This window comes from Chrysochloris asiatica, unplaced genomic scaffold, assembly GCF_000296735.1.
Source record: "Chrysochloris asiatica unplaced genomic scaffold, ChrAsi1.0 scaffold00116, whole genome shotgun sequence".
NCBI classification, from domain to species: domain Eukaryota; kingdom Metazoa; phylum Chordata; class Mammalia; order Afrosoricida; family Chrysochloridae; genus Chrysochloris; species Chrysochloris asiatica.
In genome coordinates, this window is record NW_006408634.1 from 9,042,972 (window position 1) to 9,055,812 (window position 12,841).

A 12,841-nucleotide genomic window follows, 5' to 3' on the forward strand; every position below is an offset into this window, starting at 1 on the left:
CAGAACGAAACACTGCCCGATCCTGGGCCAACCTCACTATTGTTGCCACGCTTGAGTCCATCGATGCTGCCACTTGGCTAATCCATCTCGTTGGGGGTCTTCCTCTTTTCCTCTGACCCTCCACCTTACCCAGCATGATATCCTTCTACAGCGACTGGTCCATCCTGACAATATGTCCCAAGTATGAGGGATGAAGCTTGGTTATCCTGGCCTCCAAGCAGCACTCTGGCTGCTCCTTAGGTGTGTAGTCAAGTGCAAATTGTGTTATGCTGGGACCTGCCAAGATAGACAGCTGAACCATTTTCCATAGAAGAAGGAATGCATTTTCACCATTTTAAAGGTGATATGGTTAAAATTATGAATTATTGAGCTATTTTGTTTGGGTTGCAATTATGGCTCTGCTTGTTTGTGATCGTGATAAATGATTTTACCTCTCTGTGCCTCAGTTCCTTCAACTGTAAAATGGGTGTACGAAGAGTCCCTATCTCAACCTTCTTGTGGATTTTGAATGGACAAATGGAAACGCTTAAACAGTTTTTAGAGCATGAGTGCTATACTAAATTCTATGATGATTCTTACTATTCTTTCCACAAAGCGTACAGTAAGGAGTCTTGGGACACATCCCCTTTCACCTTTTGGCCACACTCTCCTTCCTTTTTGGCCCGGGTGCGAAAAAGGAGAAATGCGCAGGCGCAGTAGGGAGGAAGGGAAAAAAAAAAAAAAAAAAGCCTGGAAGTCCATGGCTGTGGAGCTGGCCGCCATTTTAGTAAAGGGCAACTCCGGCAGCTTCTTTGCGTCATCAGTCTGCGTTATAGGCGGGCACTCGGCTGTCCCTGTCACTTTGGGAGCGGCGAGTGGGGTAGGTTTGGCGACTGCGGGCACTACAAAAAGAGTGAGTGGCTAAGGGTCGTGATGGGCGAAGCGGCTTTAGCGACGGGGCCTTGCCCCTTGCGCGAGGACAGCTTCACGCGCTTCTCGTCGCAAAGCAACGTGTACGGGCTGGCAGGCGGTGCGAGCGGGCGCGGGGAGTTGCTAGCAGCCACCCTTAAAGGCAAGGTGCTCGGCTTCCGCTATCAAGACCTCCGACAGAAAATCAGGCCCGTGGCCAAGGAGCTGCAGTTCAACTATATTCCCGGTGCGTGGCGCCATGGGGTTGGGGGCGGGCCTGGAGCGTAGTGTTGAGAAGGCTTCTGAGGCTCTGTCTGAGCTGAATTTCATGGGATGATGGAATCAGGGTGACTGAAGGGGGTCGTCAAAATCAGAAGGCATCGGATTCAGGAGTCAGGGATGGATAACGGGGTGGGGGTGGGGGAGTCGGGGACCTGGAAGTTTGGTTTTAGGATGACACAGACTCAGATATCAGGACTGTCTCATACCCAGGGTGTCAGGAGTCGTAGTGAATATGATCAGGATTCAGCCCAGATCATATCAGATCATAATTGCCGTGTTCAGAGATGACCAAATCTTAGAGATTAGAGTGATGCTATAGGGTTACGAATCGGGCTGCGAACCACAAGGTCAGCAGTTCGAAACTGCCAGCTGCTCCGCGGGAGAAAGATGAGGCTTTCTGCTCCCGTAAAGATTTACAGCCTCGGAAACCCTGTTCAGGGTCGCTATGGGTCGGAACTGACTCGACGGCACTTAACAGCAGCATAGGGTAAACACTGAACTGCTAATCACATGGTCTGCCGTCCAAACCCACCAGCTGCTCTCCTGGAGAAACACAAGGCTTTCTGCTCCCATAAAGATTTACAGTCTCAGAAACCTTCTACAGGATTACTGTGAGTCAGAATCCACTCGAAGATAGTGGTTTGGTGTTTTGCTTAGAGGCCAGTTGTCATGGTGATTGGGGGTGCTTGGGGATCAAGAGTCTTCCTGACATACACACTTTGAACTGTCCCCTCCCAGTGGACGCGGAGATTGTCTCCATCGACACCTTCAACAAGTCACCCCCAAAGCGGGGCCTGGTCGTGGGGATCACATTCATCAAGGTACTAGGGTCCCCTGCACTGACCTGCACCCCTTTCCTAGATGTCTGTCGGACTTTTGGAGGCTGACCCAAGTTGCTCCTGCCACCCTACCCTACCCTGAAGCCTATCTCTTCCCTCAGGATTCAGGGGACAAGGGCAGCCCCTTTCTTAACATTTACTGTGATTATGAACCCGGCTCGGAGTACAACCTTGATTCCATTGCCCGTAAGTGTGGCCTGGAGGGGAAAGAGGAGGGAAAGGGGAGGTGGGTGCCTACCAAGACCCCTCTCTGCTCAAGCGCCTACATTCCCCTCACAGAGAGCTGCCTGAATCTGGAGCTTCAGTTCACCCCTTTCCAGCTGTGCCACGCCGTGTAAGTGTTTCCTCCAGCACCCATAGCTCTAGAATAGAAGGAGCCATGGATTCTCCGGTGCCTTCCTTACCAAGACATTCCCGGTCGAGAAAATGGAGGGAGTAGCTAAGGGTTGAAAATGAAAATGCATTTAGAAGCTAGAGAGTAGAAGCAGGAAAGGGAGAGAGATGTTGGTAGGCTCGTGGAGCCATCCTGCCCAAACACACTCAGGTTCCCTTTCTGTTTTTCAAGCAACATAGGCTTGGTGGTGGTGGCTGTGTGCCGTGGAGTCGATTCCGACTCATAGCGACCCTGCACAGGGTTTCCAAGGCTATAAATCTTTACGGTACCAGAAAGCCTCATCTTTCTTCTGCGGAACAGCTGGTAGTTTCGAACTGCTGACCTTGTGGTTTGCAGCCCGATTCGTAACCACTATGTTACCAGAGCCCTGCTAATTGAAAGATGGACAGGTTAAGTCCACTGCTGCTCCCCAGGCCTGGTGATTTGCTTCCTTAAAGATGACAGCCTAGGAAACGCTACGGGGCAGTTCATCTCTGTCACATCGGGTCGCTATGAGTAGGAATGGACGGTAACAACAATACTTGACCACTGGACCACTGCTTTTGTCGTCCTTGATTCTGTCTTGGGCCTTTTCACACTTGTGTTCTCCATGACTAGAATCCTTGGGTTTTAACATTCTAGAGTCTCAAATGATCAATCCCAAAGTGCTACATTTTCTAGTGGTGAAAGTTCTGAGATTAGACAATTCAGTAGTTTGATGACCCAGATTCTGTGATGATAAGATTCTAAACCCGCTGCCACTGAGTCCACCCTGACTCCTAGCAACCCTATAGAACAGAGTAGAACCGTTCTCTAGTCTTCCCAGGCTCTAAGTATTACCCATTATGGAGTTCTGGTGTGGCGCTGTGGGCTAATGCGTCAGACTGCAAAGTCCTTTGAACTGCAGAGTCAGTGGTTCAAGCACACCAGCTGCTCCTTGGAAACCCTATACAGGGTCGCTATGGGTCGGAATCGACTCATCGGCACTTAACAGCAACAAGTATAACCCATTATGGAAGCAGACTGCCACAGGTTTCTCCCACAGAGTGGCTGATGGATTTGAACTGCTGATCTTCCAGTTAGCAACCCAACCCTAATTGTGTTCCACCAGGGCCCCTGCCTGATAAGGTCCTCATATTTGAAGGAGTAGAAAAGTACAAACCATTCTCGAATTCCAAAGTGTGAGCTTTTGCTTCTAGAGCCCCAGATTCCGTTCTGAAGTCTGGAGGTTCCAGAACACTAATGGTTTAGCTCAAGACTTGACAAACTTTTCATTATAAAGAGCCAGATGGTAAATATTAGGGTTTGGGGGTTATACAGCCTCTGTCACAACTATTGAGTTCTGTCACTGTAGCAAGAATGCAGCCACTGGTAAGCATGCACGTGAACGGGCAGAACCATGTTCCAATAGAATGTTATTTACAACAGACAGTGGAAGAAAGCTCTAGGAATGAAAGGTTCTGAAGCACTCGTGTTCTTGATTCTAGGATTTAGATGCCCTACCAAGGTTGGTGGTACAAACCCATCAGCTACTCCTCGGAAACCCTATACAGGGTTGCTATGAGTCGGAACTGACTCGACAGTACTTAACAACAAAACAACAGATTATAAAATAGAGGCAGTGGTGGCTTAGTGGTAGAAATCTTGCCTTCCGTGGGGGAGGCCTGGGTTTGAATCCTGGTCAGTGTACCGCTGTCATTGGAGGCTTATAGGTGGCTAGTATGCTGACCAGGTTTCAGCAGTGTCCAGACTGAGACAGATTGGAAAGAAAGGCCTGATGCTCCTACATCTGAGACCCAGCCAGTAAAAATCGTATAAATCGCAACAACTTGTTCCACAAATGATCACAGGGATGGTACTGGATTGAGGAGCTCTTTGTTCTATTGTGTGTGGTGGGATTGCCCTAAGTGGAGTCCAACTCTACGGTAGCTGACAATGGCCATAAAGATTAAAGAGGACCTGACATTCTGAAGTCCCGCCATCCCATTCTAGAGCTCTGGATTCCATTATCAAATCCACAGCCCAAATAAAGATTCTAGCTAGGGCAGGAAAGTTTCAGCATGCTAACGTTTTGAAATTCCTGGATTGGACAATTGTATAATTCCACAATGCTGAGATTCTAGGATGTTTAGTTTGTGTAATTCTGCAGTTTTATGAGAAGAGCCTACAGGTAGTCTCTGATTTATGACTTATTCCAAGTTATAACCAACTGCACTTGTAACCGTGGTTTTTTGTTGTGTTTTGTACATCTTATCCTTAGTAATATGTATTGCATACAATGTTGCGGCATGTAATCTGATGCCTTCATTAGCAGACGTTAAAAGAGATACTGATAATAATTGTTATTAAGTATCTTTGAAATTTTTATTGTTGTTGTTAAGTGTCTTCAAGTTGGTTCCAACTCTTAGAGACCCTGCATAGGGTTTCTGATGAGTTTCTGATGGGTTTGAACCTTGCAGTTCAGGCCAACCATGTGGTCCAGTGCTCTATCCTATAGTGATACAACAGGACTCCACTGATAGTAATTTGTTATTGTGAAGTGCCGTTGAGTCAGTTCTGATCCGTAGCGACCCTGTATAGGGTTTCCGAGGAGTGGCTGGTGAGCTTGAACCACTGACCTTGTGGTTCAAGCCGACTTTGCAGTCCAGCGCATTAACCAACATAGGCAATAATAATAAAAACTTAAAATTTAGGTTAGTTAGATAAGACATACGATGGGGTTATCAGAACCAAACCCTATGATAAGTCTGGGACTACCTGTACTAATGAGCTAGAACCTGAGTCTCCATCGCTGGATCCTGTGTCTGACTGAATAGAGCTCATCGATCCTACTGTGTACGTGGTGCTGCCACACTGGGATTCTAGGGTTCTCTGCTTTCAGGGTCCAGATTGGGGACCAGCTGGAGACTGTGTTTCTTCTGAGTGGCAACAACCCAGCCATTCATCTCTACAAGGAGGTGAGCCGGGGGAGGTGAGATTGGATGTCTGTCTGTCACCCTGTGTGTGTGTGTGTGTATGGCTGCTGACCCCAAGATGTGGGGCGCGGGTCTTGGTTTCCCCTAGAATGAGGGGCTGCATCAGTTTGAGGAGCAGCCAGTAGAAAATCTCTTCCCAGAGCTCACGAATCTGACCAGTAGGTAAGAAAGCACCAGGAAAGCACCCCCCCCCAAAAAAAAAGACACCGCTGAGAAAGTAGGGGGGCTGGGGAGTGGGGATGGAAGGGTAAGAATGACCACAGGTGGAGGGGATGACCTTAGAGAAATTGGGCAGCGGGGATTTCGTCCCAATTACATCAGAGAAATTGGGCAGCAGAGATTCATTACCTCAAAGCAATGAGGGATTGGAGTGTTGGGGCCCCAGGGAGTGGGTAGATGTTCCTAGGGACGTGGGTATAGGCACCTAGGACCCTCTGGCCACCACCTCCGCCTGCTCACCAGCGCCCTCTGGCTTGATGTCCACAACCTGCCTGGTACATCCCGGCGGCTCACAGCCCTGGGCTGTCAGAATGGTTACGTTCGTGTTGCCCACGTGGACCAGCAGAATCGAGGTGAGGGGGAAAAGCGGCTGGGCCTGCGCTGGGAAAGGGGCAGGGCCTGTGCTGGGGGCGGGGTCTAAGTTCTGCTCCCTCCTCACAGAGGTTTTGCAGACGTGGACAATCCAGCAGGACGGCCCCATCTCTCGAGTGATTGTGTTCAGCCTCTCTGACCCTCAGGGTGAGCTCTGACATGGATGGAGATTCTGCAAACCTGATGCCCCACCCAAATTTCCACCCTTCTGCTCAAGTTCCCAGAGCCCTCGTGTGGCACTTGTGGTAGAATAAAGCACTGCACCTCAAGGTCGGTTTGGACCACAAGGTCCGTGGTTCAAACCCACCAGTCACTCCTCGGGAACCTCATACAGGGTTGCTGTGAGTTGGAACCAGCTCTACTGCACTTCACAAAACAACATCCAAATTTCCTTTGATATCTGTCCTTCCAACTCCAGTCTATTGCCCATGCTTTAGGTTAGTCCCGACTCATATCCTTCCCACCGTGACCCTCCATTCTAGTCTAACCTCAGACTTTTGTCTTATCATCCAAACTTTGTCTCTCCTAACATGGTGTAGTCTCAGACTTTGTAAACATTCATCTAAGTCTGACCTCAATCCTTTTTCTTGTGATCCAACTGCTAACTCCCTGTCTTTGTAGCATAACCCCAAGTCTTCCTTCTGAGGTCTAACCTCTCGCTGAGGTCCTGTTTAGGAGCGGTAGCCTAGAACTTGTCTCTCACGCCCTCCTCTATTCATGTTTCTTCTCCAGAGACCAAGGAAAGCCCCAATAGGGAAGAATACAGTGTGCTCGTGACCAGCATGTTGGAGCCTGCTGTTGTGTATCGGTGAGAGGGTATGGGGCACGTGGGCACAATCTAATAACTTCATGGCTTTACTATGGTTTAACCCTAATGAGTGGGGCTCTTTAGGGTTGTTGACGTGCCAGGGTGTGGGTGTAGGGAATCTGCTGAGGTGTTGGTATAGGAACAGTTGTCCAGATCCCCTCAGTGGGTAACAAGAAAGTGTGCTGGCAGATCCTTGAGACCTGACTCTGTGGGGGGCCCAAACCCTGATCTGTATTGTTTGTCAATTACCCTTGTGTAAATACACCCACCAGGGTGGATCCTAAGCCACCAGCATATTATCAACCGACTTGCAAATGTTCCAAAAATTTCACAGCTGGCTCTCATGACCAGTCCAAACCAGCTCAGCCTCTCAGTGGTGGGCAGTAAAGATGCCTAAGTTGGGCCCAAGCTCTCCAGGCTTCATGGGAACAGTGTGGGTGTCCAGACTGGGGACAGTGGTGGCTAGATCCCCAGAAAGTAGAGCATGGGTTTCCATTTGATAGTGAGATCATTCCGTCTCCAGAGGGAGATATGGGCACACACAGGAATGTAGGGAGGGTAATTATGGACCCCTCAATTCAAACACCAAGGGCCAGTCTCTTTAGGTGTCCCTCCCCCCAAATAAGACATTGATGGTGGTGACATGATGTCTCTACAGAAACACCACACCCACTCTTATCCAGCTGTCTCAGTCAGGCACCTGGTATATTTGTGGTTTTTCAGAATGTCATTCCAGGCCCTGTCTGGTGCCTTCTTAGACTTGCACCCAGGGGCAAGGGACAACCAACCCCCTTTGAGTTTCTCTCCCTTACCACACTTGAGGAAGGACATTGGGCTGTACTGCTCAGTGGTGCTGGGAGACACACAAGGCACATGCTGTACCTGCTACACCTTGGATACACCTCTGAGTGCCCCCTTATTGGGAACTTGTGGGTCAGCACCCTGAGGTGAGCAGTTTGAGAGACCAGGTTGACCCCTTGGTGGAACTATAAAGATGTCCAAATTGAAAGTGAGCTTTCCTGCCTCAGTAGGAGCAATGTGTCTAGTTGTGAGAAGGGCAGCATTAGGGGTTCACAGATCAGAGGACAAGAATGCAGGGCTTCCAACCACTTTGTCTTGGTTCAGTCATGGCCAGTGAAGCAAAACCGGAACAAACCTGAATTTATAAAATGTGGCTAACTGGAATTAGGAAAACTATGGGTCACTGCCCTGCTAGAAACATAATCTCCCTCCTAGAAAGCAGGGTGGGGTGTGAGTTACATAGCAACCAAATGTCTTGATGGGCAGAGTTGGAAACAATAGTGCCCAACTCCAAGATGGCAGCCGACTGACCACATGACTTTTGAGTGTATGCCGCATTCCACAGTCCTCTTAATCTTCCAGTCTCCCACATCAGGCTGTTAAACTGCTCACTCCGCCTCTTCTGAGTCTCCCGTTCCAGGCCTTTGACCTGTAATTTTCCCCATTCCAGTTACCAATCTGCTGCAACCACATTTTACAAATTTGAGTCTGTTTTCATTTCACTGTGTCACCATGACTGAACCGGTTCAAACGGGTAGATGGTGGACACTGTAGTCTGACTCAGTTTTCCTGCTATGAGTCAGGGACCTGCTGCATCGAGGTCTTGAGGACCAGCTTCTCCTCCCAGGCAGTGACCAGTTTGACAGCATCCTCTGTGGCCTGGTCACCGACGTGGATTTCGATGGGCGACTGGAAGTCCTAGTGGCCACCTATGGACAGGTGGGACCTGAGGAACGGGGCAGCCCCCACCTATCCCTACCCTGGGTGACTCTAACACATCATCCCCTGCAGGAGCTGCTCTGTTACAAGTACTGGGCCCCAGAGTCCGGCCTTCCCGAGGCCGACCATGGATTCCACCTGTTGTGGCAACGGAGTTTCTCCAGCCCGCTGTTGGCCATGGCACATGTGGACCTGACCGGGGATGGGCTTCGGGAGCTGGCTGTGGTCTCCCTGAAGGGCGTGCATATTCTGCAGGTGACCCATGGTCTCTGGCTGGGGTCCTGGGAGGCAGAACCTCACAGGGGGGTTTCCTGTGCTCCCACTTTATTAGGGCAGGCAGGCTGAGAAGGGGGAAATGTCAAACAAGGGTGTGGGCTCTTTAAGGGTCTGTTGTTGTTAAGTGCCATCAAGTTGGTTCCAACTCATAGTGACCCTATAGAGGGTTTCCTAGGAGCTGCAGGAAGCAGCCAGTGCTTATCCTACAATGCCACACCTAGCCTCAACCTGATCCCAAAGGGAGATCTGGAGTATGGATGGTACCACGGACTCTTGAAGCAAGGGGAGTCCTACCCACAGCCTGTTTCTAACTGTCTGATACTCTCTAACCTTGACCCTTCCACTTTAGTATAAACTGTAAACTTTCGATTTGCACTGATCCTTCAACCATAGTCTAATTTTCAGCCTCTTGCTATACTCTGACATCTAGCCTTCCCTCAATAACATTACTGCCTTATTATTTTTTTTATGTTTTTTAATTAGTTTTTTTGTTTTTTAACTGCCTTATTCTTATTAGGATTTGATAACCAGCCTATTCTATTGAAGTCCAACCTTGAGCCTTCCATTTTTGCAATGTAACCATCTACCCTTCTGTTAAAGCCTAGCCTCTAGCCCTTTTTCACTATGGTCCAACCCCCACCCTTCAAGCTGTGGTGTATCTGTCTCGACATGTAGTGTTTGCTTTCTCCCTCCCTCGGGTCTGACTCCAGGATCCTTTTGGATGCGATCTAACTTTTACTGCTTACCCTGCAGTCTTTGCTTGGACATTTCCTATAGTCCACTCCTTAATAGGAGTCCAGTAGTAGCGCCATGGGTTAATGCACTAGACTGCAGGGTCACCAGCTGCTCCTCGGAAACCTTATACAAGGTCACTACGAGTCGGAACTGACTTAACAATAACAACAGTTCCTTAATAGAGTGGTCTAGGTTAGACCTTAGTAAAAAAGATGACGGTTGGACCACATTAGATAGGACCAAGGGTAGATCCAGTAGAGAGGTCTGAGGTTAGACCCCAGTGGAATAGAGAAGATTTGAGACTAGGCCCAGGTGCAGAGAAGAGGTCTGAGATTAGACCCAAGTGAAGAGGAGAAATCTAAGGTTCGACCTTAATGGAAGGACATGGATTAGACCCTAGTGGAGAGAGAGGTGTGAGGTTAGACCCTCATGGAAAGAATAGGTTAGACTGGAGTGGAGAGGATCTGAGGCTAGACCCTCATGGAAAGGACACAGTTAGATTTCAATCAGGAGCATTGAGATTAGACTGCAGATGAAGAGCCTGTGGTCAGACTGGGGGAAAAGATTTCCCCTTCATTGTCATCTATTCACCATTCTTCAGGGTCAGTGTGAAGCCGTTTCACTGTGGTTTCCTCAGATCTCTGGTTAGGGTTTAACCTTAGACCCTCAGTAGGGTCAAACCTTTATCCCCTTTTCCACGTTATTTTGCTCCTTTGTTCTATTGATCTCACCTTTTGTGTCTTCCACCGTGGTCTAACCTCAGTGTCTCTCCAGTGGTCACCCTCACCTGCATTATGAGGTAATTTCAGGCTTCTGCATTCGCCCCCTCCACTGTGGTGTCACGTAACTGTCATCCCTTAAAAGATTCATTTCTCCCCACTCCAGCTGTCGGCTGCCACTGTGGCTGAGCCCCCAGCTCCGGCTTCAGCCCTGCTCTCCTCATCTTGTTCCCCACAGCACAGCCTAGTCCAGGCCTCAGAGCTAGCCCTGCGCCGACTCCGACACCAAGTGGAGCAGAAAAGACGTCAGCAGCAACAGGGTCTGGAGACCCCAGCCTCCTGAGCACCCCTCACCCGGGTCCTCCCTGGGCCAGGACAGCTGTTCTCTGGGGTGCTCACCTCTCAGCATTGATGAAAAGGAGTAGACTCTCTCCCCAGCACCCCTCCCTCTGTGTTCCTGTTTGGTTCCTGACCCTGGCTGAACCACTGCCTCACCCTGTGACTCAGTTTCCCCATTTGAACACAGGGTGGCTCTCAGCCAACCACCCTTCACTTGTGCTGAGAATTGACCAACTGATGATGTGTATTTCCAGAGAAACAAAGTTTTCATGGTTGTCTTCAGTCTTTTGTTCAGCAAGCATTTGTTGAGTGTCTACTGTTGTCAGGTTCTGTCCTCGAGGCTGGATATGCCCAGAACTGAAGGAGGAGGGTTTGGGGAAAGGGAATACAGTTAGGTCCTGTCTTAGTTCTCTGGTGCTACTGTAACAGAAATACCACAAGTGGACAGGTTAACAAGCAGGACTGTAGTCTCTCACCGTTCAGGAGACTCGAAGCCCAGATTCGGAGTACCCGCTCTAGGGGAAGGCATTCTCTCTTTGTCGGCTCTGGACAAAGGTCCTTGTCTCCTTTCAGCCTCTGCAGGCCCAGCAGTCCTTGGAGATCTCCATGCATCTGGATGCTGATTTTCTTCTGGATCTAATGGACTCCAGTTCTAAAAGATGCATCCACTCCTGGGCTCTTCTCTCTTGGTGGTAGCTGTCCCCTCTGAGCTCTACTTACTTTCTTCATCTCTTTAATATCTCAAAAGACTTTGACTCCTGTAGATAGCATCTGGCCTCATTAACATCATAGAAGTGAAGATTCACAACACAGAGGATAATTACATCAGAGCAGAGCTGATCCCATCTGATTACATCATGGGGTGATTACATCATATTAGATCTCATCATAGAAAGAATCTAAACCACTGAGAATTCGGGTCCAGCCAAGTGGACAGGAAAGCTAACTATCACAGACCCCAAAACAGGGCTAAGGTTAGATCTTAGCATAGGCCTCAGAGAAAGTAAATGAAGTTGGACCCTAGCAGAAAGGTGGAGAAGAGGGCTTTGAGGTCTAGACCTTGGTGGACAGGAAGGGTCTGAGGTTAGACCCTGGTGGAAAAGAGGGGTATAAGGTCTAGATCCTGGTAGACAGGGTCTGAGGTTAGACCCCATTGGAGAGAAGATGTCTGAGGTTAAACCCTGGTGGAGAAGTTTAGATCCTGGTGAATAGGAGGGGGTCAAAGGTTAGACCCCTGCAGGGAAGACTGAAGTTAGACCCTAGTGGAAAGATATGTACCTGAGGTTTGACCCCAGTGGAGAAGTCTGACATTAGGCCCCTCAGGGCAGATTGAAGGCATCCCCAGTGGAGAGGACTGAAATTAGACCCCAGTGGAAAGTGAAGAACCCACACTCGGGAAAAGACCCGCATGGAAAAGATTGCTGTGGAGACGCTGGGGTCCTATGGCAGTAGTCTTAGGCTAGACTCTTAAGAATAATGCTGAGGTTGGACACCAGCAAAAATCAGTGGAGTTAAACCTTATGCAAAGGGCCAGGCATTAGACCCCAGTGGACAGAGCCAAGGGTAGACCCCAGTATAAATTGAGTTGAAAGCCCACCAAGAAGTACTGAGATCAGACCCAGGTAGACAGAATTCAGGAAGAACTATACGGGAAAGGTCCAAGTTTCCACCTAAACTGAAGTGCCTAGTAATGGGGGACCAGGGAGTGAGAGACAAGGGTGAATTCTTATGCCTGTGGCTGTAGGTAGTCCAGCCCCGTGGCCCTTGCATGACACCAGGGGGAAGAGTAGAGACTTTCATCTCTGCCACCAGTGGAGGGCAGGAATAATGGGAGAAGTCTAGCCCTCCCCCACTGCAGGCCAGGAATAGAATCCAGGTCAGGAGGGTTGGGGAGGAATTCCTGAGCGGCGGAAGCCGGGCTCCCTCCTTCTTGGGGGCAGAGGTGGGTGGGAATTCTTGGGATGTGGGAAAGGACAGGCACCCCAATCATTCCAGCCATCCCTCTGCCTCCTGGCATAAGAAGTCTATACGTAAGTTTAACTACTCACACAATAAAAGACCAAACCACAGAGGGCTTTAGGAGAGGAGCCCACCTCTGCTTGGGCAGCTGGTCTTCGTCCCTCTCCCCCTCCCTGCCCAGAACCAGGCCCAGGCGTGGTAAGTCTCTGGGAGCTGGATCGGCACTCTCCTCACCTGGCAGCAGGCCCGGGAGTGTACAAGCCAGGGCTGACAGTGGGCGGGGCCACTGGTACAAGTACAGCCTCCTCCCTCCCACC

The 12,841-nt window shown here is 49.6% G+C and overlaps 1 protein-coding gene across 1 annotated transcript; it reads left to right on the top strand.

Moving 5' to 3' along the window:
• Positions 1 to 822: 822 nt before the first annotated feature.
• On the top strand, positions 823 to 10,569 carry KPTN (kaptin (actin binding protein)). Its single transcript, XM_006868431.1, has 12 exons — positions 823 to 1,135; positions 1,909 to 1,991; positions 2,111 to 2,195; positions 2,289 to 2,343; positions 5,264 to 5,339; positions 5,446 to 5,519; positions 5,820 to 5,929; positions 6,018 to 6,095; positions 6,681 to 6,756; positions 8,361 to 8,496; positions 8,569 to 8,751; positions 10,465 to 10,569. Exons 1-12 carry the CDS (start codon positions 913 to 915, stop codon positions 10,567 to 10,569), a joined length of 1,284 nt encoding a protein of 427 aa, XP_006868493.1. The 5' UTR covers positions 823 to 912.
• The last annotated feature ends 2,272 nt before the right edge of the window (positions 10,570 to 12,841 follow it).

Coding starts and splice junctions, on each gene's coding strand:
- KPTN (XM_006868431.1), top strand. CDS start 913: ATGGGCGAAGCGGCTTTAGCGACGGGGCCTTGCCCCTTGCGCGAGGAC. Junction 5,520..5,819: donor CTCACGAATCTGACCAGTAG/GTAAGAAAGCAC, acceptor CCTGCTCACCAG/CGCCCTCTGGCTTGATGTCC. Junction 6,757..8,360: donor GAGCCTGCTGTTGTGTATCG/GTGAGAGGGTAT, acceptor GCTATGAGTCAG/GGACCTGCTGCATCGAGGTC.